The 27747-nt window shown below is 42.9% G+C and overlaps 1 protein-coding gene across 4 annotated transcripts in view; it reads left to right on the forward strand.

Moving 5' to 3' along the window:
* Window positions 1-27747, forward strand: part of LOC126483794 (myb-related protein B) — a 212163-nt gene that overhangs the window by 115458 nt on the left and 68958 nt on the right. For all 4 annotated transcript variants that reach the window (XM_050106968.1, XM_050106969.1, XM_050106966.1 and 1 more), the window contains exon 2: window positions 26783-26927. In XM_050106968.1, coding sequence (XP_049962925.1) covers window positions 26783-26927 — 145 coding nt within the window. The remainder of the gene's footprint in view (window positions 1-26782; window positions 26928-27747) is intronic.

Genomic DNA, 27747 nt, shown 5'->3' on the forward strand with positions numbered 1-27747 from the left:
TCATTTTCACGACTCTGAGAAGTTTCCCTGTAAATAACTATAGTGTACATAATGTGGTCACAAGTTAAAACATTTAGTTGTAATTTGGTGCAAGATCTTTACATCATTTTACTCAAGATTTGTTTTCGTTCGCTTTCTCTACACACGACGCCACAAAATACAGAAACTGGCCAACTAGTAATATCGTATGTTGGCGTCAGGATTTGTAATGTTACTTTTTACTTTTATTTAATTTTTTTACATGAGCATATGATGCTCCACATTCTTTTTGAAACTGTTTAATGTAAATGGTCTCGACCTGGAAGTGAGTTCAACGCTACAGTGCTGGACTAAGCATGGTCCTATTTGGAGGCAGTCTTCTACAGCTTACCGGAATTAGCCTAAGGCTTTAACAGAACACAAATACAATTTTTCAAAATGCAAAGCATTTTTGTCATTTCTTAGCCCCAAGATGCCGTCTCCATCCTGTTTTGTAACGTTAACTGTTTCCTGTGCTCATCTTATAAACGTCCACCCGTTTCGATGTATGGCTTGTTCTGGATAGAGTGGCTGTGGTGTATTGCAATGCCCACGTACAGTGAGTTTTGCACCGTGGATCAGATGATGCTCCACATCGAGTAACGTTTTATGAGGTGAAAATAATATGAAAATAAAGAAGTGTTTGATCCTAAGATTTCTGTACTGCAGTCTTTCCACTGACATAACCAGTAGTGTAAACATTTTTCCATATGTTACAACAACAATAATTACACTTGTACTAGAGGAAACGTTGTTTTAAATAGCCCAGTCTTGTACTGTTAACCATAAGACAATTATTGTTCGCACACACGTGAAGGTGGGAGATATACCTAATTAGCATAACATGATTAATAATTGTCTTCGGAGTCTTTCGCGACGGCATACATGAATAACACGTTCTCGGTTTTCTCCTGACGACGATGGCGGAGATGGCCATCGAAAGCGCGAGGATTTTATTCAAATTGACGCGGCTGGAAAACCGAGAACGTTTTATTCATAATTAATAATTAAAATTTGTAACCTATAAGACATAAAACATTTAACCCATAAAGTGGCAGTTAACAACAACTTAACAGTGTCGCTAGCTTACGTGCACAAAATGACTGAAATGACATGAAGTTCCTCCAAGTAATGCTTTTTGGTCACTTAAATCGATTTCGTTCATCGTATTGGAAAATTATGGTTATTTAGTTAAATCCCTACTCGTGGAGTAATTTCCTGTGACGCTTACGAGGCATCATTAGCAGTTGCTCGGGCTAAATGATGTCCATAATTCCACATTTGCAAGAACTGTGCGACCTGCCGATAAAACAACGTTTTCGCGGAAGCAGAAACGACTGCCGCATCCTTTTCTGACATATTTGCATGCCTGTTTGTACTGCCTCACGGTGTTAATGGGCGAAGATTAAGAAGCCAATTCAACGATGCTGCTGTGAGAAGAGATACATGTTTCTCAAGACTAAAAGTATTCCATTACGATGTGCTTTAGCTAAGCGAGAGCCGATTTACCATGTGGCTTTACAGCCGCGTGCACTGATGTCATTTCCAGAAAAGACGACGTTTGGGTCATCAGCTGAGGACGTCCGACAGACACGCACAGGTACCCGTGTCCCTGAGCGGTACTCTTGGCGGGAAGAATTTGGCCAGACATCCCTTAAACAAAACGAGCATAAATCATGTGAGAATTCTGTCTTATTGAACCCAAAAATCTAGGGTAACCAGCAACCGTTACGGTAGCTGATAGAGTGGATTCCTAGGCTGTATCTCCATCTATAAAAACGTCGAACAAGTTATGCATTCCACCTGCTCACAGTAGTTCAGACGCAAATTTGATCTTTCTGCTCCTGAGATTTCCGGGTCAAATGGCAAAATAACTTGATAAAAAAAATAATGCATCAGATTTTTCATCGTCGTAGCCCGGAAAGGGGGATTACGACATCGTCTAGAAAGTTACTACTTCGAAAAAACAGAAGCGATTTAATATTCCAGTTGTAAAGCACGGTACGGAATTCCCGTCGACACGACACTGAAGAGTCGACTATCGAACGACCGTAGTCGTTTAATGGCGATAACAAGTCTTAAGTTCAGGAGACCACGTTGTCTGCAGCCATCTTACAAATTTAGAACCGTAAATGTTGTTGTTCGATTTCTGTAATGACCCGAAGTTTATCAGGATGATTCATGCAAGTGAAATTTAGCTTCTGGGCCCTCTCGCTTGGAAGTCAAACGAATGCATCATTCCTTGTCCAGTGTGACTCATCTTGTTAGACGTTTCCTCGACTAGAACCGGAGACTCTTGGCAGTTGAAGGGTGCCATTCCCGGTGATCAAACCAGTGTCTGCATGGTTGCGACACTTCTTGCAGGGCGGTGCGGCGGAAGCGGTCTTCAGAGGAATTAATATCTCTCTTTATGTTTCCAGTATCTTGGCGTGTTCCCAAAAGGTGAGTTTGTGGATTATGTACTTATTTCAGGGTCAGTTTTAGGGTACGCGAATTATTCCAGTATGTGTTATTACGAATTAATTACGTTATCGTCTCCTGCCCTAAGTGTTTTATGCAGTGTGGGATATTTTTGGTAGCAAAGATGTTTGAAATAAAGTAAGCTATTATGAAATCAACACATTCATAGTGTTAATTGAATTGTAAATAATGCTTACTAATACGGCCTTAGCATAGCGAACATTTAACCATCGCTAAGTTTATGAATACTTCTTGCTGAAGTTATTTGTCATCATCCGTAAGGTGGGCTTGATTCAGTTACCTTCAGCAGTTCACTTCACATCATTACAGCAGTTCACTTCACATCATTAATAAACTGCCTTGCATACTCATATCTAGCCCAGCTCCTGTTGTTCTTCCTTCCACCGTTCCTTCGATTACAGTTTCAGCAACGAGTGATGGAATATGTGCCGAACGGTTTTATATCCTTGATTCGTTATATTCTTTACAAGACATTTTCTTGCAGGACGTCGTCATTCCTTAATTGCCATTCCTGTAGCACCACATTTCGACGACTTACACTTATTTAATTTCTATCTCCAGCTTTTACATTTCGCGCCCATACAGAGCTGTGATATACACCCAGCTTCTCATGTGTCTTCTTATGGAGCCGAGCGAGCGGCCAATATCTAAGGAAACTAGTTTTAATGAGTAGGAAGCTCTGCGGCGTGATCTTGCGACCACCTTCGCTTATCTGTGTGTTACAGATGAATATTCGCTCCTTTCGGAACTGGAGCAATACTGTCTACGGTGACACAGTGACTGACTTTTAAAACAGTGCCGAGACATGTGTATGGTGGGGAATTGATGCTGTTATTGACATTTTGTAAAGTCCACAGCACCATCATTCTATTGTTACCATGTAAGTATAGCGTTTGAGGTCGACGATCTCATTTAGGTGCTCTTCGCAATGCAGGATTGTCAACGCTTTCAGCCAGTGACAATGCAGTAGATTTTGTCTGTGACACAACTTGATTTTTACAGAAAAAAAACTGTGGCCGGGCTGGGTTGTTGCAAAATGACGTTTGACAGTTGACTCAGCAACGTCTACATCAATTTGCACCACCTTTGTTTCTTTAACGCTACGTCAGTTGATAAAACTGTAGGCACGGTAGTAACGTCAACGAACACATTCCACCTTGTGCAGTGTATGCATCATTACTGAATAAATCGTTACTATACATGTTCACGCTTAACATCATGGCAGAATGTTCTTAGAAACACATTTAGACTATTTCTCAACCGTTGCAGTGTGTAATAGCAAGCGGGAATAATGAATCGTAAATCTTTCCGTGCGAGCCCCTATTGATCACGAGGGCCGTTTTTCCCATGTAGGTGGGACTCTTCAAAATATTTTCGCATTAGGAGGAGAAAGTTGTTGACTGAAATTTCAAGAGCAGATCTCGTCGCAACAAAATCCGCTTTTGTTTTAATAATTGCCACCCCAACTCGAATATATCCGTGCAACACTCTCCCTTATTCTGCGACAATACAAAACGAGCTGCCCTTCTTTGACCTTCTCCCAATGCTCTCCGTCAGTCTTATCGGGTAAGGATCCCATATCGCGCAGCAGTACGTCAGAAGAAGACGGTCAAGCTCGTGTAGGCAGTCCAGTAAATTTGTTGCACCTTCTATATAAGTGTTAAGTTAATAAAACGAAGTCTTTGATTCACTTTCACCACAGCATATTCTGTGGGATGGTTCGAGTTAAAGTAATTAGTAGTTGTAATCCCTAGATATTTAGTTGAATCGATAGCCATTAAACTTCTACGATTTATCGTGTAACCGAAGTTTAACAGAATTGTTTTTAGTTCTCATTTGGAGGACTCGCACTTCTTATTGTTCAGGGATTTACCACTTTCCGAATCCACGTGTGTGAATTATTTTACAATTCGTATTGATCGTCAAACAAGTATACGTATTTGTGAACAATCTAAGAGGCCTGTCAGATTGTCTCCTAAATTGTCTATGTAGATATATTTATTCTTAAATAGAGCCCTTACCATATATCTTACTCACGGCGCTTAGTCTCGAATTTAATGACAAACTTGACGTGGTAATTTTAGTTCAGTGCCGCGAGTGATAGGCTAGTCGGTGCTTCACTGTCATAAGCTATAATGTGTCCTATAATCTTCTCTCTCCCAAAATCTTCTGTAGAGACTTGACAACAATGCTTCATGTTGAAAGTAGGCGTCACGGTTCCTACCGGCATGATCATAATAACTTTTCATTGTTAAATTAAAGGACCGTACGTTGCAGACATTGTCATCTTACATGGATCAAGCGATTGTTTGATTGTGTTGCTGTCTCTGGTGCTTCAGCCGAGCCCAAATTAAGTATCGAGTGTAACGCTTTCTGTCACCAACTTTTCTTTCAAATCTGATCACGTTGATCAGCCTTATTGCAGTTTTAATTGGAATCTTGCGCGAATAGTTTGATGTTGACTAAAGTTTTTTTCTCCACGAATAAGTTAGTTGACGCAGTGGTCAAAGTACACTTGCTGGATTTGCCTTCGGGACGAGCGGGGTTTCAAATCCTCGTCCAGTCCTGCAGTTCTGGTTTCCCTAAATCGATTTATACGCTTGTTAGGGTAATTGCTTTTGAAAAGAAAAGACTGGTTTCCTTTCCCATTCTTGCCCAATCCAAGCTTGTGCTCCGGCACTAAATACCTCGTTGTCGACGGGACGCTAAATCCTAATACTATGTTCTCGATTCCTCTGTATAGCAAACATCGGAAATTTGCCGACGTTTGAAATAAGAGTTTAGCGAGCTCTTTCTGTAGTCCATTTTTTCCGTCGTGGGCCAGTGTTTTTTTTTTTCAGACAGATGTTATTCTTGCTAACAAGGGAAGCTCCCCATCTCCCTCCCCTACTGGTTCAAATGGCTCTGAGCACCATGCGACTCAACTGCTGAGGTCATCAGTCGCCTAGAACTTAGAACTAATTAAACCTAACTAACCTAAGGACAGCACACAACACCCAGCCATCACGAGGCAGAGAAAATCCGTGACCCCGCCGGGAATCGAACCCGGGAACCCGGGCGTGGGAAGCGAGAACGCTACCGCACGACCACGAGATGTGGGCCCCCTACTGGTAAAATGGCCAATGAACAGCCCGTGAAAAACTGAACACACATCAAGCATGGAAACAGGAAGAAGGTATACTGAACTGGGGGGAAGAAAAAAAAAAGAAAAGCAAAATACACTCCTGGAAATTGAAATAAGAACACCGTAAATTCATTGTCCCAGGAAGGGGAAACTTTATTGACACATTCCTGGGGTCAGATACATCACATGATCACACTGACAGAACCACAGGCACATAGACACAGGCAACAGAGCATGCACAATGTCGGCACTAGTACAGTGTATATCCACCTTTCGCAGCAATGCAGGATGCTATTCTCCCATGGAGACGATCGTAGAGATGCTGGATGTAGTCCTGTGGAACGGCTTGCCATGCCATTTCCACCTGGCGCCTCAGTTGGACCAGCGTTCGTGCTGGACGTGCAGACCGCGTGAGACGACGCTTCATCCAGTCCCAAACATGCTCAATGGGGGACAGATCCGGAGATCTTGCTGGCCAGGGTAGTTGACTTACACCTTCTAGAGCACGTTGGGTGGCACGGGATACATGCGGACGTGCATTGTCCTGTTGGAACAGCAAGTTCCCTTGCCGGTCTAGGAATGGTAGAACGATGGGTTCGATGACGGTTTGGATGTACCGTGCACTATTCAGTGTCCCCTCGACGATCACCAGTGGTGTACGGCCAGTGTAGGAGATCGCTCCCCACACCATGATGCCGGGTGTTGGCCCTGTGTGCCTCGGTCGTATGCAGTCCTGATTGTGGCGCTCACCTGCACGGCGCCAAACACGCATACGACCATCATTGGCACCAAGGCAGATGCGACTGTCATCGCTGAAGACGACACGCCTCCATTCGTCCCTCCATTCACGCCTGTCGCGACACCACTGGAGGCGGGCTGCACGATGTTGGGGCGTGATCGGAAGACGGCCTAACGGTGTGCGGTACCGTAGCCCAGCTTCATGGAGACGGTTGCGAATGGTCCTCGCCGATACCCCAGGAGCAACAGTGTCCCTAATTTGCTGGGAAGTGGCGGTGCGGTCCCCTACGGCACTGCGTAGGATCCTACGGTCTTGGCGTGCATCCGTGCGTCGCTGCGGTCCGGTCCCAGGTCGACGGGCACGTGCACCTTCCGCCGACCACTGGCGACAACATCGATGTACTGTGGAGACCTCACGCCCCACGTGGTGAGCAATTCGGCGGTACGTCCACCCAGCCTCCCGCATGCCCACTATACGCCCTCGCTCAAAGTCCGTCAACTGCACTTACGGTTCACGTCCACGCTGTCGCGGCATGCTACCAGTGTTAAAGACTGCGATGGAGCTCCGTATGCCACGGCAAACTGGCTGACACTGACGGCGGCGGTGCACAAATGCTGCGCAGCTAGCGCCATTCGACGGCCAACACCGCGGTTCCTGGTGTGTCCGATGTGCCGTGCGTGTGATCATTGCTTGTACAGCCCTCTCGCAGTGTCCGGAGCAAGTATGGTGGGTCTGACACACCGGTGTCAATGTCTTTTTTCCATTTCCAGGAGTGTAGAAACAGTGGACGGTCCAAGCTTAGCAAGTGCAGTATTGAGCAGGCTTGAACAGCTGCGGGGTTAAGTGGTCACGGTTGTGTTCAAAATTACTTAGTGCCTTTAATTTTTATGTTTTTTTTCCCCATAACATTATGAACTCTCCACCCGGTCATTGAAATGTTTGTTCTCTTCTGTAATCTTGGCAGGTGTCATACTGTACACAGATTATAGGATACGGTACCGTCGCAAGTAAATGTGATGATTAGTGAGTGGAGGCGAGATACCACATAGACGTCTCACAGAAATGAAACTGGTATGAAGTGTGTTGCAACAAATGAAGTCATGCCTCAAAACTTCCAAAACGAACTTAACTCCAAAAACGTTAAAAAAACATATGTTTTGACAGAGCGTAGAGAAACCGTGTGGTTGTGAAACTGTTGCGTTAATTCGTTGCAGCTTACGTGACAAACCATTACGTTTTCATAATTTCCTTGGGAGTGCTCACATTCATACAAACACCTAAAACTGGCAAGGAGATACATCTCACTCGTTCACTCAGTCACTCACCAGTCGTACAAATTAGGTGCGTCGATAAGAGATTCCTATCATATGACCCACGTACCATCACGAATGCCGTGTATGACACACCAGACGTGTTTTCCGGTGGAGGGTTCGGCTGACTTCTCCCTTGTCATCGAACGTTTGCCGTTGCCATTTGGAAGCCATTTCCTTTCGACTGCTAATAGAATAGTTGCTTGGAATCAACTGTCAGTGTAGGTCCCTCCCTTACACCATGCTACAGACACAGTTTTGAATACAGCAAACAGCGGAAAAAAAAATTGACACAAGATAGGTTCGAACACAGCTTGCCGGCTTGGCAGTCCGATATCGTAACCACTTAACCACGACGCCGTTGCTCTAATGAGCTGCTCTACATTGCACTTACGCTGGGACCGTTTACTGTTTCCATTTTTTTTCTTTTTTCACAGTTCAGTACGCCATCTTCCTGTTTTCATGCTTGATCTATGTTCAGTTTTTGTCGGGTTGCCCACTGAACCCTCTTACCACTAAATCTGAGGGGGGTGCGATGGAGAATTCCTCTTATATGTATGTTTTACGTGGTAACATTAGGCTGCTCAAACAATTTTTGAACGCATAATACTTTGACCTGCTTCTGACTCTGACTTCCTGGACACCCAGAATGTCCTGTGGACGCGTTGGCTACCTACCTGATGTCAAAACTTTTTCGATCCAGTTAGGCAGTGTTCGACAATTAATGCCCCTAAAGCACCTTTTTGCTCTAAAATCGACCGGCCGGAGTGGCCGTGAAGTTCTAGGCGCTACAGTCTGGAGCCGAGCGACCGCTACGGTCGCAGGTTCGAATCCTGCCTCGGGCATGGATGTGTGTGATGTCCTTAAGTTAGTTAGGTTTAATTAGTTCTAAGTTCTAGGCGACTGATGACCTCAGAAGTTAAGTCGCATAGTGCTCAGAGCCGTTTGAACCATTTTTTTGCTCTAAACTCTATGGTAGTGTTTTAAGTGACGTAGTCTGGGGAACAACTTGTTATCGGTTTGCATTGCTAGATACAGAGGAAAAAGCTGTTTAATGCAGCTAAAGCGCGAAACAGAATGTGTGCCTGTTGTGAAACGACATCGAAGCAGCGTTCTGTCGTTGCAGCTTCTTTCCAGCGATTCTTCCTCAACAGGAACGGTGATATTCCGTTGTACGGAAATAGCTAGCGTCGGTATCAGTTACGACCTTGATTCCCATATGTGGATGACGCAGGCCGGTTGGCATAGCGCTGTTCATAGCTTAGAATAGCTGACTTTCTATGTACCAAACGATTCATCCCACTTGTTTACTGAGACGATGGTGGTTCTGTAAGAAGCCTCTTGGAGACCAATTACCTGAGATGACTCTTGTTTCTTTACCTAGAGCGTCATACCTTAAACAGTGAATGTCTTGCGTTACTTCGCAGTCGTCTTTTTAATAACTAAATTTTAAGCTTTTAGAGTCCCTTTTTTGCATTTGGACGCGTTGTTTTTATTGGTGTAGAAAGCAGAGGAAGTAATTTATCATTCGGTTGATGGCGACGAGTAATGAGAACACATTCATTTCACATTTTCACTTCAAAAACTTAACCACTTCCTTGGTTGTTACTGAAACAAGAAAAAAGAAATTGTGAACTTGACGAAGGTGCCTTGAGCTAATTGAAAGTGCTCGTATTTTGTATGTTATTTGTCATTGTAACGATTAATACAAGAAGAAACAGTGCTCATTGGAAACTAATAGCCATCGATTGCATATAAAATTTATCTATTACCTTTCGTATGAGGAACATGGGAAAAAACGGCACGCGAGCCGGGTTCTTGGCCGTCCCTGATACTGTGAATTAGCATTCCATGATTGTAGAGAGGTAGCAGAACAAGAAATATTGTAAATAAGCAATTGTTTACTGTCGAACTAGGAAGAAGACTACGGTTGCTTCCAGAAACAATCGTTAACTAGGAGAACCAAGAATTGAGGATCACGCCCGAAATTAGTCACATAAGTGATTCTTCCCGCCGTACAGCAACGATTTGTTACACGAAACGAACGTACTATGTGAAACGGCAATATTTGTTACAAATACTGACATAATTACATCGATTCGTATGAAGTGATGGAACAGTGGTAGTTACTGTAGGAGAGTTAGACGGAAAAATTCTAGTTTTCACATTTTCGGATTTTTATCCCATTATAAAATTTGCAATTTCTGAATTTTTAAAAAAATGTAATCTACATTGATTGAAAATGGTAATATTTTTACGTGCATTCCTTTAAGATCTAATAGAATCGGTAATTTTTTTATATAGAAGGCAGTGGATTGCTGTGTTTCAACGATTAAATGGTGGTCATGTTCAGAAGCGTATGGGCACCAGGTTGACGAAGTTGAAAGAAAGTTTGAGAGACAAGAAACTTTCTGGTGGTAAAATCATAAGCGGCAGGCTGACAGACAAAATGATTGATGAACTACAGCAGTATTATGGGATGGCCATTAGAAATAATACTGAGGATTTGTTGAAAATGAAGAAGGCAGTATGGGCTACCTTCTTTCACAGACTGTCAACCTATGAAAAACCAGTACACCACATTTGCCCTCTTTGACCTGATTCGTGGTGCAATTACCGCAATACCCAGTACCCAGTACTCAAAAAGTTAATACAGCCATAAACATTTCATCCCAGCAGCAGTCATGGATATCATAAAACCTATTTACAGAGACCTGGCAAATCCTGAATTACTGAAGAAGTGTCCATGGTCAGACACAAAATCCTAATGACTCGTTCAGTAAACGTATATGGACTCGCTTACCCAAATTTTTTTTTTTTGAATGAAGACACTAAAGTGGGGAGTCAGTGATGCTGTTACTGCTTTTAATGGTGGCAGCATTGGTAAGGTGAAAGTGCTAAAGCATATGGGAATTAAGTACGGTGCAGGTGCTTCTGAGTGACTATAAATAAAAAAAAAGTAAGCATACATTGAGTTCCAGTCTTTTCAAACTTTAGAAGCCGTTACTGAAATTTTACATTTTCTGTTGTATTTCCCCTAAATCTCAGAAACCACTTCGAGTAGAGTATTCAAATTTTCAGGGAGTAATAACATACATATCCTGTGTACTGAACTAAAAATAGTTCAAATGGCTCTGAGTACTATGGGACTTAACTTCTGAGGTCATCAGTCCCCTAGAACTTTGAACTGCTTAAACCTAACTAACCTAAGGACATCACACACATCCATGCCCGAGGCAGGATTCGAACCTGCGACCGTAGGGGTCGCGCGGTTCCAGACTGTAGCACCTAGAACCGCTCGGCCACCCCGGCCTGCTCTATTGAACTAAATGAAGAACATAATGTCATGTATAATTAAAATTATTTAGGATAACGTACAAAAAAGTACACAAAATTTTAACCGTGTAATTAAAAAATTGTATTTCTGAAAGTAGTGGCTGAACTGCAATTATTGTAGTTTAGTAGACTCTAAACATACAATTTTAATGTCCTGTAAAAGTTTCATGTCAATGGCTGCAGTGGTTCCCGAAATACAGGGAAGCCAAATCACTAAATTTAACATTGTCGGGATAGGGCGTTCCACCTCCCCTTAATAGTATATACTTGTTCTGAATCCTGCATTAACTATTCCCCACGATAAAACGTAGTAATTCGTTCCATTGGTCTAATAGCGTACTTTCAAGTGGCTATATTTTATTCAGTTAAAAAATGGAAGGGATAAATAGTTGTTTGTAGAGGAACGGCTCATGAATGTAGACATAAGACGTTACCCAGTACAGTACAGCTTACTTTGTTTCAGTTTCTAGTACGTGCAAAAGTGTAGTTATCTGTTCAATGACTTATTCTGATGATAGGATATAGGTATGTAGCATTGTTTTCAGACTACCAGTGCTTCTCAAAATTGAGAATTTTTAGTACTAGTAAACGTGAAAGGACGTGGGTTGCGGTTGTAAAGAGCTTTATTGCTTTTTTGATAAGGGATTTATTATTGTTTCCGAACTTCATTTTCTCTCGAATCGTTTTCAGAATCACTGTCTCTAATTATTGTATCAAACAGCGTGTGTACTGTGATCAATCTTAATGCGGATGTGGGGAGCGATGTTTGGCCAGGTACGGAGGGGTAACGGGGCTACTTGTGTACTAGGGTTGATGGTACAATGCCAAATACGTGCGCATGTATTGTTTTAGCAAACAACGCAGTTGCCCCACGAGACACTTGCTTCTGGAGCTGCTGAATAAGTACAGCGAGGGGCGTGTGACGGGAGCAGAGGCCACATGTAAATGCTTCTGGGGGGCGTGCCTGTATTGTGTGTCGACACCTGCCGCCTAATTGTCACCAGGTGTTGACTCTCTCTCTCTCTCTCTCTCTCTCTCTCTCTCTCTCTCTGTGTGTGTGTGTGTGTGTGTGTGTGTGTGTGTGTGTGTGTGAGAGAGAGAGAGAGAGAGAGAGAGAGAGAGAGGGGGGGGGGGGGGGGGGGGGTGAGAGAGAGAGAGAGAGAGAGAGAGAGAGAGAGAGAAGGTTAATTCACATGCCCTCAGTTGTCATTTCCTTCGTCCTCTTGGAAACGTATCAGCATTTGGACCAAATTTTATCGTGTGGGACTCTTGCGTGACCCCAGTAATTTCAGAAACGCTAGTCAGTGTACGGAGATTTGTTGCAATTTCAGTGTTATTAGTGGCCGACAATCCAGGCATTGTCCGGATTTTCATTTTGCATTTTTTCTATTGGAAACGAAGGCTTAGTATACTTCTGCAGTAGACTCGGTGTGAGATGATCCCGGACAATTTCTGTACTTCACGTGTCTACAGCGCGATTTTGTAAGCGACCACATTTCTGGCATTACGTCATCACTGATAACGCAGTGGCCGACGACCTTCACTTAACTACCGAGAGCAGCGGAGTTTGCGTTGAGTTGTTAGTGCTAACAGACGAACAACACTGCGTGAAATAACCGCAGAAATCAATGTGAGGCGTACGACGGACGTGTCCGTTACGAAGATCATGCGAAGTCGGACTGTAGTGGGCTACGGCAGTAGGTCACAGGTGTGACTGCCTTTGCTAATAGCACATCGCTTGCATCGCCTCTCCTGGGCTCGTGAGCATGTCGGTTGGATGTTAGAGGATTGGGAATCTATGGCCTGGTCAGATGGGTTCCGATTTCAGATGGTAAGATCTGATAGTAGGGTTCGAGGTGGCGTAGACCCTACGAAGCCATGAACCCAAGTTGTAAAAACTCCACTGTGCAAGCGGGTGATTCCATAATGGTGTGGCTGGTGTTTACATGGAATGGACCCAGTCCTCTGGTCCAACTGAACCGATAATTGACTGGAAATGGTTATGTTCGGCTACTTGGATACCATTTGCAGCCATTCATGGAATTAATGTTCCCAAACAACGTCCAAATTTTTATTGCGTCATGTCTCCGGACCACAATTGTTCGCGACTGGTTTGAAGAGCACTCTGGAGCGACTGATTTGGCCACCCAGTGCCCGATATGAAACCCATGGAACATTTCTGGAACATAATGGAGAGGTCAGTTCGTGCTTTGGCAACGCTTTCGTAATTATGGGCGTCTGTAGAGGGAGCACGACACAATATTTTTGCGAGGTAGCTCCAACGTCTTGCTGAGCCCATGCCACACCGAGTTACGACACTTCGCCGGCCAAAAGGAGTCCCAACACGATATGAGGAGGCATCCAATGACTTCTGCACGTCAGTATATTGACGGATATTGTTTCCTCCCACAGCCGTTTGTGCTTCGCAGTTGAAAGGGTGAAAAGCGCTGCCAGGTGTCAGGTATTTCCGTAAGTTGACTTGATTGTAGGAGTGTCTTGGTAACAAAGAATAAATGTCTTAATACTTAATGCATGATGCGGCATTTTTTTCACGTATCTCATTGTCTATGACGTCATATCGTCCGATCTGTGTGTCATACAATGATTTAGCATTGCAGATGCTATCATCGGCATAAGTGAATATTGTTTGCAAAATGTGTTGCGAATAGAGTTGATGGCAAAGAAGCAATACATTTAAACGCCAAGCCCAATTTCAATATTTCCTTTCAGTCTTTATTTGTGCCATTATGATGTCCAGTCTCAGATTAGGCGCTTTTCGTATCCTCAGCTCAAAGTGGTTCTACACAAAAAAGCTTGTATTTTCTGGTAGGTTATTCCAACTCATTTCAGGTCTCTTACTGCTATGATCCGTTTCATTGTTTCACTTTTAGCTATACTGCGAGTTTAATAGAACTTCCCAACTTTCCTATGTATCTGGTTGGTTCCATTCTTTAAATATATATGCACAGAATATTTGTCTGCAGTTACCATATCCGAATAAATGTTGGTACATATGTGGTTTTCCTCATTTGCTGTTAGTCCATATATTCCTTCTTCGTGTATTTTCCTAATAACTTCCTTTTGTCGTTTTGATTCTTTCAACCTCCGTCTAACAAGTGGTACACACGAAGAAATTCATGTTTTAGGGCCGTGTTGTATCTCAGTTTTGTGTATTTTGTGGTGAACCTTTCCGAGAAAATGGCGTTATCTGCGTGTGTATGCGGATTCCTTTTGTGGCAACGAGTTTCATAACTAGTATTTTCTAAGACAGTATTTTTACAAATTGGACCAAATTTCGAAAAACCTAGATTTTTTGGTATTTAGTTTCTAGAAGTTGATTGTAGGCATGGGGACTCCATAGCTGCCTAATTCCAGATCCAGGCAATAGGGGATGTTAACCAGAACCTAAAATTACTTTTATTCACTCCTGGACTTTGCTGTTAACAATCCATTGAAATTTGGGAATAATGGAGATATTCTTCAACACAATACTAGAAGGAAAACTGATATAGCCTTTACACTAGTGCAGTTGTATCCAGGCTGTCGTAATTACCTATTGAGGAGTAAAATTACTTTTCTGAGGGGGTAAAAACGAATGGATTCAATTGTGTTTCGGTCAGGAAAGTAATTATTTTTTTAATATCATTACTATTATCACTGTTTCATACTGATTACATTAAATTACCAATAATTACTAGCATAAATGTGTGACACAATGTGATAGATGTTACGGCTTGTGAAACGAATGGATAAATAAATAGTTCAAGTGGCTCTAAGCACTATGGGACTTAACATCTGAGGTCATCAGTCCCTTAACTTAGAACTACTTAAACCTAACTAACCTAAGGACATCACCAACCTGCGACCGTAGCAGCAGCGCGGTTCCGGACTGAAGCGCCTAGAACAGGTCGGCCACAGCGGCCAGCGGATAACAACATCGCACTCACATGGTCCACTCACTACACACATACTTTGTACCTTGCATCTGCGACAGTTAAATCCAGACATTACTATGTTATATGCCATAGTTATCTCCTGGCCTAACAATGAAACTGGATTATTTTGGCGAGAATGTAATCGCTCAGTGAGGCAGATAATTGTTACTGACGAGGTGCCAAATCGGACGTCTGACAGCACTATCAAACGCGACGACAAAACACGGGAAAATCTCTCATGCCTGCCGGACCATAGGGTTTGCTGCATTAGCGGGGTTTTTACGGTATCTGGAAACAACGGTCAGAACGTTCTACCAATCGTTCTGTACGTCCTTATCACGGAGCTCTGCCACAACAGCTTTTTAATAATCCTCATCCTTGGAAAATTCGTGACGGCTGCGAATCAGTTCAGAGATGGCCTGAATGTTGTCAACTATGGTCGATGTCCTTCCTTCCGAACAGCATTATCCACTTCCGTACAGCCTTAATCAAATTGTTTGCACCGCTTCATTACGAGTAGACGCGACAGTTAATTTGGTCCATATATCGCCAGAATTTCACGATGATTCTGCATAAAATTTAGATGCTTTGCCCATAAGAATCTTACTCTCCCGTGCACTTCAACTTTGGAGTACGTTAAGTGCCCGCGTCATTTCATCTCTAATCTGATTCGCAGCAGAACTGTCTGCAGGAAACCCAGAACATATACTCTGTTCTGACAATGCGCCACCTCTGTCGTGCAATGCACACTGCGTGGGAAGACATGTGCAACTTACTTTTTGTAGTCCACTTGTATAATGAAACATAGTGATAGTTTGTAATGATCAAAGTTGGAACAATAATGAAGTAACGTGGGTTTTTCAGTAATAAAATCTTTTTTTGCCTTCGGCGTGGTGTCTGCCCAGCAAGTCATTATATGCTATAGGTAGGTAAGCAAGCCGAGTCGTCCCGGAAGGAAGTCACTACTTGCCCACATCCGCACAGCTGCCTGCGCGCCATGACGGGCCGTTCCGCATCGCGGCCAACAGGCTTTCAGACTCACTCCCTGATGAAACAACCCAGGGGATATTTTAGCCACCTGCCGGGCTCACAGAGAGAAGCCAAATGTCTCGGCGAGTTCCCGAAGACCTTGGTATTCAGTTAAGTAAACAACCATATGATTCACCTCTAGATGGACAACGCTGGGTTTCGGTAAGACTGTAACCACCTAAGTGGCTACGAGAAGTGTTTTGCACTGTTGAACATAGCGACAGAAAGGACAGAAAATATCAGCGTTTAACATCGCATCGAAGACGAGGTCATTAGTGACTGAGTACAAGCTTGGTTGGTGAAGCAAACGGATGATAGAAGGCAGAGTCCTTTTCAAGGGAACCATCCCAGATTTATGTTATTCGATTTATTTGACTCATAGGCTGTCGGGTGCTTGGGAGATCTCCTTACCCAAATAGCTGTTTCGACAGCATTCTCTAGAGAACCAGGAAGATGGACACTACCTATTTCCCCTCGTGGAAGCAGTGATAAAAAGTCTGGCGAGTCTGTGAGTATTCCCATTATTTAACTTGCGAATCTACAAAATCCAGAAAAATATTGTCACATTGCGTAAATTGGTGTTTCACTGTAATCCCCTTAGTTACAGAATTTACAGTTATGTATTACATCTTGAATATTTAAGTCTACGGGACGCAAATTTCTGTCATACGACGCTGCATTCGTCGTCGCCTTCCGTCACTACCATGGTCTCGATTTTTAGGTATTCTCAGTACTGATTTTTCGGTTGAGGAACAAGCAAGAGCTTATAAGCTATCCCGAGCCATACTATTTCTCAAATATACTGTTACGCTTTTACACCAAAAGGAACTCCCTTCTGCTGTAGAACTTGTTGCAGGAATGGTGGCAGTGAAAAAAAAATAGTTTGAACAATTCTTCCAGGAACTTTCATTCTCAGTCATTTTTTTGGTAACGTCTACCAAACTGACAGACTGACTGAAATTGTTCTTTACTACGCTGGAACAAAATACAGCCTCTACTTCTGCATACAACTGAGAGCGACTGAAGTACGCGCCATACGTTTGTAAAAATGAATCAACACACATGACCGTTGCTAGGTGTTTTGCCGCCCTAGGCGAGAATTGAAAAATGACACCCCTCTTGTTTACTACCATCGGTCTTCCCGAATCCCCCTCCCTACCTCCTCCTCCTCCTCCTCCTCCACCTCCACCACTACCACCAACACCACCACCATCACCTAACAGCACAACAATGCAAATCTCCTATTATTCTTCTCAGTTTTAATGTTTTCTCCTCAATTCTTCGACAGCAAATGTCCTCAACTTAAAACAGGAATTAGCCCAGGAAACTGCCGATATCCTTCGAAGAATTACGCCTGACGCCAGTTTATAAGCATGCAGTATGTTTGTGAGGCTGCTCTGGAATGAAGTAGAAGAGCGTAATAAAATGTGCGAATGTTGCAAGTAAAAATAAGCGTCGAAATTCCGGGTAAGCAGAGGCACTGATTCTCCTGTTTTAATTGGAGATACGGTATACAAAACTTTTAAAAACCGCCCGTGTGCCGGATTCCGCAGAGCTTTAGTGAGGTATAAATTACCTTTTACCGGCAGTCTGTATATTTTTGGTTGGGCATATACACGTCATATCGCCCCCGCCCCCTTCCCGTCGAATGAGTTCGTGAAACTGGATGCTGTTGGATATGTCCATAAAACTAGCAAAACAGTAAAACATATGTGTTTGTTCTCGTACTTCTAACGATCATACAAACTGTGGATGTACTTACCACGATGATAACGGAGAAACTGAGAGATGCAGTGATGTGCTCATGTAGATATCTTTTTAATTACCGTTTTCTGAAGGCTTGTTATTGGGTATTTTGTGGGAATATTTAGCTCTGTTTCCTTCAGTCTTTGCTATCACGGGCGTTGGTGCAAGAAGCACCTTGCTTCCTATTAAATTGAGAAAATTCCGTGTTTGTTAGTTTTAACGAGGAACACTGCACCATCTGTACACAACGCCAGTCTTTAGGGAATTGTTATCAGAGTTAACATGGTACAGGATAGACGCAAAATACTTGTTGCGAGCCATCAGTCAGACAAACCGAGAAATGGAAGCAAAAGAACGCGCACAGAAGAACGGAAGAGAAACTCGGCTAGAAGATGAACAGTGTTTGGAGGAGAAGAAAGCAAACTCATCAGCTAAAAAAAGTTCACTAACGCTGCCCAGGTGGGCATAATTACGTAAAAGAATGTTACAGGTGAAATTTTATCCCGTTGTCGTCGTCTTTAATTGAGTCAGCTTTCATGCATCTATCCGCGCTAGTCTCTCATTGGCAAGTCTTTCCGTATGCAACTGCTTGCGTCCTGTATCTGTTTTAGCGTACTTCCAGCATTCAAGCCTTGTCTCTCTCGGCATTTTTTATCTCCTACGCATGCCTCTGTTATCAAAGGAACTATTTCTTGATGCGTTTGGATGTGTCATACCGACCTTCCCCTTTGATGTCAAGTTGTACCATAGATCGCCCCCCCCCCCCCTCCCCCGCCAATTCGTTTCAGTGCCAGTAGTTATTCTTCTCTAGCACAACGTTTCTTCCTGTCTAAACTGTTTGTCGTTCACATTTCACCTCCGTACAAGGCTACACTCCCTACAAATCCCTTCGGAAAAGAGTTCCTAGTACGCAGAATTTATATTTGATGTTAATAAATTTCTAGCTTTTGGAAAGGTTTTTCTTGGTGTTGCCAGTCTATATTTTGTATCTCTTTACTTCTGTCACCAGTTCTTTCGCTGCCTAAATGACAAAACTTATCTAATACGTTGTGTCTCATTTCCATCTGCAACACCTAATATAATTCAATCACATTCCATTAGATTCATACTTGGGTAGTCGGGACCGTATATTTTCACAATTTCCGTGATTCCAGATAAATGCTGAGTGACAGGAACACGACCTATTTCTTCGTGTAATACGCTGGGTACGTCTTCAGAGTTGACTGAAAAAGAAACCCAGTCTCTGGCAAGCCACCTCATTCAGTTTTCTGGTAGTTCAGAGACTTGGATGTGGGTTCAGTGCTTAACGGGAACAACACTCAACCGTTATTGTCTTCCACTACCAGATTAGCAGGTATGCGGCAGTCTGGTCCGAACCTGCTGTTGTGGGGAGTCTCGGTAGATTACCAGACTGACTCTCCCTCAAATACATACGTGCTCCCTAACGACGGTGCTTCCCATACATTTAAGGTATTCTAACTACGCTTTCTATATAGCAGTGGATAAATCAGCTTGTTTCTTGTTCAAATTTTTCTTCCTTGGTCGTGTGAAATTTTTTCCATTGCCCTAACCGTGCCCAAGTGCATTGCCACAATATACTGTGGGTTATAAGCGTTCATTAAAGCAGTATTTAGCTTCACTCTTTGGGTAGTATTGTTTAAGTATTATTCTGTCAGTGAGAAATGTATGAGATATGTTACTGCTCTAGCGCTTACTACGTTAATGTCAGATTACGACTGCGTATTTCTAATTGCAAATCTATAGTTTCGTAGCTATATCCAGTATCAGATGCTGGAATTCAGACCGTTAAGAGAATCTTTAGCTGGCGAATTTCATCTGCGCTTTTTAAATTGATCCATTAGATACTTCAACAGTGCTCGTTTTGTCTTTAAAAAAAAAAAAAACTCATTAGATGGCGTATGTAGTTCAGAGCATTCTTTATTGGGGATAATAAATCATTTTGAAATGTGGTGCTAAAGAAAAAAATGTTAAAGATTAGATGGTTAGATCTTGTAACCATTGAAGCGGTACTGAATTAAATCGAGTACAGTGAGCAGGATCAAATGGACGACGACAAGAAGATGAAATGCACGGTCCGTGGCAGATTTGCCCAAAGCTACAGAAAAGGCCACAGAAGGTTTGTATTCTCATCATTTGGACTTGCTGCTCTTGTATATGCCGTGTTTGCAGTTAGTATTCTGTTTCGGATGTTGTCCTATTAAAATGCTGGACATTTCTGAGATTGTGCTGACTTGAGAGCGCTAGTTTTAGTACACCAGTAAGTGGTATAAAGAAAGGGCAGTCAACCATTTTTACCTGCCGCCCATTTTTTGAATCGCAATTAGTAGTAAAATTTTCCAACTGCCCACCAGTTCGTCAGTAACGATGATTTATAAAAACAGGGAAGTAACTTTACGTAATGAAATTAATAAAGCGGAGTTGCAGCAAGTCAGACCATGAAGCATATATTAATAATTCCTTACCAAATACTTTTTTCAAAATTTTATGAAAACCTAAAGCAAATATTTTTAACCGCCCACTATGAACGCTGGGATCCCAGTAATGGGCAGTAGGGACCAGATTGATTAAAACTTTCCCCTTCTGTTGTTCGCATGGGAAGCACTCCGCTGTCGATTATGAATGTGAATTTTTCCGCTGGACTTCGTCTCGCACAATAGATTTCTCGCCAACACGTTAGAGTTGTGATTGTGTTATTAGGGTACCGCTTGTTTTTACGAAGCGATTCTTTGTGAAGGGAAAGAAGTTTTGGACTGAGAACGGAGTTACTCATTTCCGATATGGAAGAGAAGCTAATTTTATTTTTATGATATCGAAGGAGGTCCATAAATGCCGATATATGTGGTAAATAAACAGAATAAAAATTGTTGGCAACAAATCTGTATGCTGCGTAGCCTAGTAATTTGTGAAAGCTTGGCAAACGCCCTCTTACAGAATAAGTAGCCCATGATAAAACATTCAATGATTTTGTGCGCAGGAATGAATTCTCGTATGTATCTACCGACTGAGGAGTTTCCTTTTGCCATTTCCCTTCACCAAAATGTTAGAATACAACAATACTCCAGGAAGTTTCAAGTACAATTATTATGTGAGAAATTCAGGAATATTCTAAAACCATCTCCTAGTGATCGCGAAGATACGTTAGACCAATTACAAAAGATGTATTTAAATAATCATTATTCCACGATATGGTTTGTAAAATGGTATTCAGAATAAGTTAAGCAACAATTGCATGACATAAATTAGATGTCTTGAAAGGAGGATATAAGATGTGAACATCAACAAAAGCAAAACGAGAATAATGGAATGTAGTCGATGTAAATCGGGTGATACTGAGGGAATTAGATCAGGAAATGAGACACTTAAAGTAGTAAAGGAGCTTTGCTATTTGGGGAGCAAAATAACTGATGATGGTCGAATTAGAGAGGATGTAAAATGTAGACTGGCAATGGCAAGGAAAGCGTTTCTGAGGAAGAGAAATTTGTTAGCATCGAGTATAGATTTAAGTGTCAGGAAGTGGTGTCTGAAAGTATTTGTGTGGATTGTAGCCATGTATGGAAGCGAAACGTAACTAATGAGGATGTATTGAATAGAATTGGGGAGAAGAGAAATTTTTGGCACAACTTGGCTAGAAGAAGGGATCGGTGGGTAGGACATGTTCTGAGGCACCAAGGGATCACCAATTTAGTATTGGAGAGCAGCGTGGAGGGTAAAAATCGTAGAGGGAAACCAAGAGATGAATACATTAAGCAGACTCAGAAGGATGTAGGTTGCAGTAGGTACTGGGAGATGAAGCTTGCACAGGATAGAGTAGCATGGAGAGCTGCATCAAACCAGCCCCTGGACTGAAGAGAACAAATAAATAGAAGAGCGTGTGAGCTCACTTGCCCCCCCCCCCCCGCCCCCCCCCCTCCGGGACGGGAATGAAAGGTATTAAATAATAATAATATACGTGTCCGGAACGGGATGAAACATTGATACGTGATACAAGGGGAAGTGCCGTATGCCATGAGCTTCACAGTGCTTGGCAGAGGATAGGCAGAAGTCCGTAGGTGTAGCAGTTCCAGTCACTGACGGGCCGTGTGCTACACCCCCTCCCCCCACACCGGTCCCTTGTCCGGTATCGTTCTCCCCCGGGGAACTGTAGTGCAGTCTATGTAGCAACCTTGGCCGTCGGCCTGCGCCTCAGTGTGTTACCTGATGCCTGCGGTCGCAGGTTTGAGGGTTACAGAACGCTGCCGGGATGTCACCGCTGGAAAGTCGGAGCCGCAGTTCTCCCGTGCAAACTCTGGTCGTGGTTCGGCTGCAGGAAGATCGACGCAGGTGGGCGAGATGTGCAGTTTGTTCAGTTGTTTACCAATACGCGTCCGTGCGATGTCGATTGTCGAGTTTACGTAATGCTGACCGTGATGTGAAACACGAAATTTTACAACGGGAGTTTACTTTCTGATGTTCTGTTGTTATGTATAATGCAAAAATTTTAGTTAATGTGTCCTGGCGCGAAACGTGTGTGTACATGACTACTCTTACCTATTGAGAATTAGTTGGTTCGTAAGGGCACAGATATTATCTTTGTGAGATACGGCAACTGATAATGAGCGAAAGCTGTTAATTTTTTTTTTTTTGTCTTTTATGCGGCCATCGTGGTGTTTTGTTACGTGGGATATTCTTCCAGAGTTAAGAATGATCATATGAAATACGTTCTTACTAAAAAACTTCACCTTGTGCAGAGCAGAAGGTTTAGTCTTTATTTTTCAACCATGCATTTCAGTTTCGCTTCTGTGACTGAAATAATTAATGTGTTACGAATACCATGGAATAGTCATCATCAGGAAATAGGGGCTTAATGTGAAATGTTCTCCCTTTTATTCGCGGACAACGCTTTGTGAGTGAGTGGTGCATTGCTATCTTCGCAACTCCCTCCCCGTGTAACACAAAGCCGAAAGGGAGCCGCGTTGCCGGTTCGCCCATGTCGACCAGGTGCGGTCTTTCGCGTCGGGTGGTTTAGTTTGCCGTACCAGGTACGGTGTACGTTTTTAAGTTAATGTCAGTGAGAACAGTTCCAACATCGAAATTGCTTATTTTGAAGATAGTGCCAAAAAAATGTTTCGAGTGGCTAATGAAAAGAATTTGTGTCGTGTGTGACTTCTGTGCTTCACCTGCATTGTTGCAGTGTCTATTGTCGCCTAATCATCAGTAAAATGATCCACTACATGTTTATCTTTTTCCTCCTTTGTCTGCACTTAATTTTTTTCACAGCTTGGGTATTCCATGGTCTGTATCAGCCGATATTGAAGGGTTGATGCCTAAACAACAATCGTCTCTTTGCAAAACCTCCCATTTTTGTCGCTGCGTAGAATTTTTGTTACAATTTCCGTTTTTGTAACCAGATGTACTCCACCACAGTTGTCTTATATGTTTGGAGTCGCACTTGAAATGAATTCCTTTTAGGATAAAGTTTTTCCTGCGTTGATTATTTTATTTGTAATCGTAGCGATTACCCGAAATGAATTCCTTTTAGGAGAAATTTTTTCCTGCATAGATTATTTTATTTGTAATCATACTGATTAGCTAATTTGTACCCCGTGAGCGCTGCAAGCAAACATAATTTGTAAACCTCGTTCAAGCCGGCACAAGGTAGAAACATTTGTGCAGAAACAAGTACACGGTGTTTTGTATTGTTTGGATTTATCTGCGGCCGATATTATGTTACATTACGTTGAACACATTTAGCGATTCCACGAAAAGGGGGGGGGGATAGAGAGAGAGAGAGAGAGAGAGAGAGCGCTGCGGAATGTGGAAAGAAGTCTATTTGTTAGTGCAATGCAATGAAATTGCTAACATTACTAACGTTAATTGTCTTCGACTTATACAGCTTCATCATTTTCTGTAGGTTCTTTTCATTGTTAGCTACTGTTTGTCATTTGGGAATTTGATACCACATATGATGAATTATGCCTTATGTTTGACATGCGAACGTGTTTATTGTACTTCCTTCCGTTGTGGCACAAACCCTCATTATTGACGAGTTGCCGCCTTCCACATTAGGTTTTTCTGAGCACATCTTTAGGGCTTACCCAAACGCTCATTGCTTCAGGTGTTTCCGTCGATTACTTCCGATCACTACAGCTAGAAGACGTGCCACTGGGTAATTTCTTTACAGGGTAGTTTGCTATTTTTTGATATAACGTGACGTCTTCGCATTTCATTCGTTTCCATCCTTTTCATGTAAGTGAATTCCCTAGTGGCAGGGTAAGCCACGCCGTCATATCCGTTTCTCAAGTGGCCCTGGTAAGATGCGATTTTCGGAATAATCTTTGAAGTGGCCCTGAACCTAGGGACCCTGTGTCGAAAGAAAAATATTGATAACACGAGGTATCTATTCATATAATGCGTTATGTATTAGAGTAGATATTCTATCTGCTCCAATCTCTCCGTCTGTTTACCTACACAGAACACTTTTAAAAAGCATCAACCGGAGCAACCTTCAGAGAGATGACTCTCCCATCTGTTTTTGCAATGTGTCTATAGACTAATTGACATAGAATATTTTCACAGCTTTTAAATACAATAATACAAACGTTGAAACCAGCTGTGTTTTTATTTTCGTGACATGTTAACAATTTTTAAGAAATTGGAACTTTAAATATGAAATTATAGAACAGCTATCAGAAAACAGCTGAATGTTACCCAAAAATAAGTAAATTAAATCTTACGTACACATACAACTCGTCGTTCGTGTTCTCACTCACAAACAATGTTTTATCCAGTCGTTTAGCCGATAATCTGTCGCGTGACTCTGACAATGCACTTGCCTGTCTGTGAAAATAAACGGTCAGGAGGGCACTGATGTCCCTGGGTTGTAAGGTACTCTTTGGCTAGCTTATACAAGTAAGATAATAAAACTTTCACGAGTTCCCAATGCTTTAAAGGTCCAGTCCATTGGTATGACACAGGTGTCGCCAAACAAAGGGTCTTTCCATCCATTTGATCACCCAAAGCAGGTTCGAAAGAGGGAACTGCCCTATCTTTTTTGTTTTGATTTCCACGTTATAATGTTTTAAAAGGTTATTCTGAAAGTCATGCAGCGTTTCAGGAGAATAATCGCTATCTGCTTCGCTGTTGCCGGTGCGTTAATGTAGATATTGCCTTAGCACATTACTCATTACTAACAAGGGAAACTCCCGCCCCCCTCCCCTCAGATTTAGTGGTGAGTTGGATAGCCCGTCAGAGACTGAAAACAGGAAGGAGGTGTACTGAACTGTGGAAAAAAGAGGAAAAACAGAAACAGTGTACGGTCCAAACTCAATGTATGCCATATTGAGCAAAGTCAATCACGCTCTTTTTTTCCACAAAATTAGGAACTTCCGTCCGTCATTGACATTGTTTAACGTATTCAAATTTGCGTAAATGAACTGTATTACAACGAAGGAATTCAAGAGTCAAAACTTCCACAACGGAACGCGAGAGACATAACATGCGGTATCTGTGTAGATCAAACAGGAGGTACGTCTGGAGGTCCCTTCATTACACATCACTGTTGCAAACTGACATAACGTCACGACACACAGACAAATTTTAATATAGCAGACAGACACATCAATGACCGGAGGGAAAGTTCTTAATTTTGGGGGGGTGTTTGGACCTTGTGACATTTGAACCTGGAGCTCCCCTTTCTCAGTCCAACACCGTGACCACACAACCACTACACGAGCGTGACTAACGCTGCTCAAATTGCATACATACGCCGTCGCGTTCTCGTTACCCGAGCACGGGGTCCCGTGTTCGCGTCACCATTAATGAAAGTGGCGAGATTGGGCTGGGCAAAGGGTGGGAATTTGTATGGGGGCTGATAACCGCGCAGTTGAGCGCCCCACAAACCAAATATCATCTTCATTAAATTACATATATTAAGTCTGGACCGTTTATTCTTTCTGTTTTTCTTTTTTTTTTCACAGTTCAGTACACCTTCCTGTTTTCATGCTTGATCTGTGTTCGGTTCCTGACGGGCTGTCCAATGGGCCAACTTATCACTAAATCTGAGGGGGTGCGTTGGGGAGTTTCCCTTGTAAGATCATTCAGTATGATATCTTGTAAAAATTACTAATGTGAGGAAAAGTAGCAACTCAGAAGTATCGGTATGGAGGCGAAAATACTCGATACCAAGGAGGAGTGTGCTGTTTGTCCTCTATGCCAAGTGATCGTTTTTAGCTATCCGTCTACTCCAGTCTATTATCTCTGAGTATTCGGGTATTGATCATTTTTAGGTTATGACACGTCGCTTATGACCTCAGCTGTTTCGTTCCCTATAGCAAGAACAAACAAATAAGAAGTAGCTATTTTTCTGTGTTCCTACCTATACCAGTGTGAAGAACCGTGTACACTACCTGATCAAAAGTATCCGGACACCTGTTAGTGGACAATAACATGGGGTGTGCCTATCCTTCGCCCATATGACAGCTAGAACTCTGGTGGGAATACTTTCAATGACTTGTCTGAAAGTGACAAATGGGAGCCCATTCTTCTTAAAAGACCGAGTGGTGTTGGACGCTGGGGTCTCGAGGGAAGACGACGTTCTAACTCATCCGCAAGGTGTTGCATTGCGTTCAGGTCGGGACGCTGGTCAGGCCACACGATTTCAGGAATGTTCCAGATTTTTCATAGGGTGAGTTGTCATGCTGATTTAATGATCTGCGAGGTGTTACTTTGCTTTTATACTGGCGGCTCCGCCTCTCGTGACATCTGGTGGTCAATTCCGCTCTACATAGGGATGTCCAGTAGCTTATGATCAGATAGTGTATGTTTGGACATAATGGGGCAAAGTAGTAACAATAAAAGTTTGAGTCAGGTATGCATCACATGTACACATGAGGTGATAACAGGGAATCATATCTGGGGCAACAGTCATTGCAACCACATTACTGCGGAAGATGTCCATTGTGGGGTGCGTAACCAGCGGCCTGATGGCCGGACACGCGCAGCTCCCTGCCCTCCCTTTTGTGCCTGGTTATTTGGCTAACGGTGCCCCACCTTTGCCTTGTTCCAGGTCCCGGTCCGGCTACGACAGTAACTCCAGCGATGAGGGCGGCGCTTCAGACGAATCGTCGGCGGAGGAGGCGGCGGCGCCGGTCTCCGCCCGGGCCACGGGAACCAGGAAGCATATCAACAAAGGCCGCTGGAGCAAGGAGGAGGTGCGTACCGCACAGCCACAGCCGCCGTGCCGGCTTTCCTCGTAACAGCTGCGTGCAGCTCTCCCTGGGTCGCGTCCAGGGTTCGCTTTGGAGAGCGTCACAGTTTGTTTACTGTCTCATCCCTCCCTCCTTCCCCATATTTAAATTGCTATTACCGCCATTTCCAACGCTACACAGATGAGTACAATTTTAGTAATGATACTTCACAATCTCATTATTAGAAAAATGTATAAAATACTTTGGAGCAACAAACAACAGCAACCACCACTATCTATAGTAAAAACTACCCTTCACAAAGCACTGGTTATAATTAAAGTGCATCTACTCACAGGGGTCCAGTGTGGGCTATAATTCATCTACATCTACATTTATACTCCGCAAGCCACCCAACGGTGTGTGGTGGAGGGCACGTTACGTGCCACTGTCATTACCTCCCTTTCCTGTTCCAGTCGCGTATGGTTCCACTTCAAATCGTTCCGTACGTATACTCCCAGATATTTTACAGAAGTAACTGCTACCAGTGTTTGTTCCGCTATCATATAATTATACAATAAAGGATCCTTCTTTCTATGTATTCGCAGTACATTACATTTGTCTATGTTAAGGGTCAATTGCCACTCCCCGTACGAGGTGCCTATCTGCTGCAGATCTTCCTGCATTTCGCTGCAATTTTCTAATGCTGCAACTTCTCTGTATACTACAGCATCATCCGCGAAAAGCCGCATGGAACTTCCGACACTATCTCCTAGGTCATTTATATGTATTGTGAAAAGCAATGGTCCCATAACCCTCCCCTGTGGCACGCCAGACGTTACTTTAA

The sequence above is a fragment of the Schistocerca serialis genome, chromosome 6 (assembly GCF_023864345.2).
Source record: "Schistocerca serialis cubense isolate TAMUIC-IGC-003099 chromosome 6, iqSchSeri2.2, whole genome shotgun sequence".
Taxonomy (NCBI): Eukaryota; Metazoa; Arthropoda; class Insecta; order Orthoptera; family Acrididae; genus Schistocerca; species Schistocerca serialis.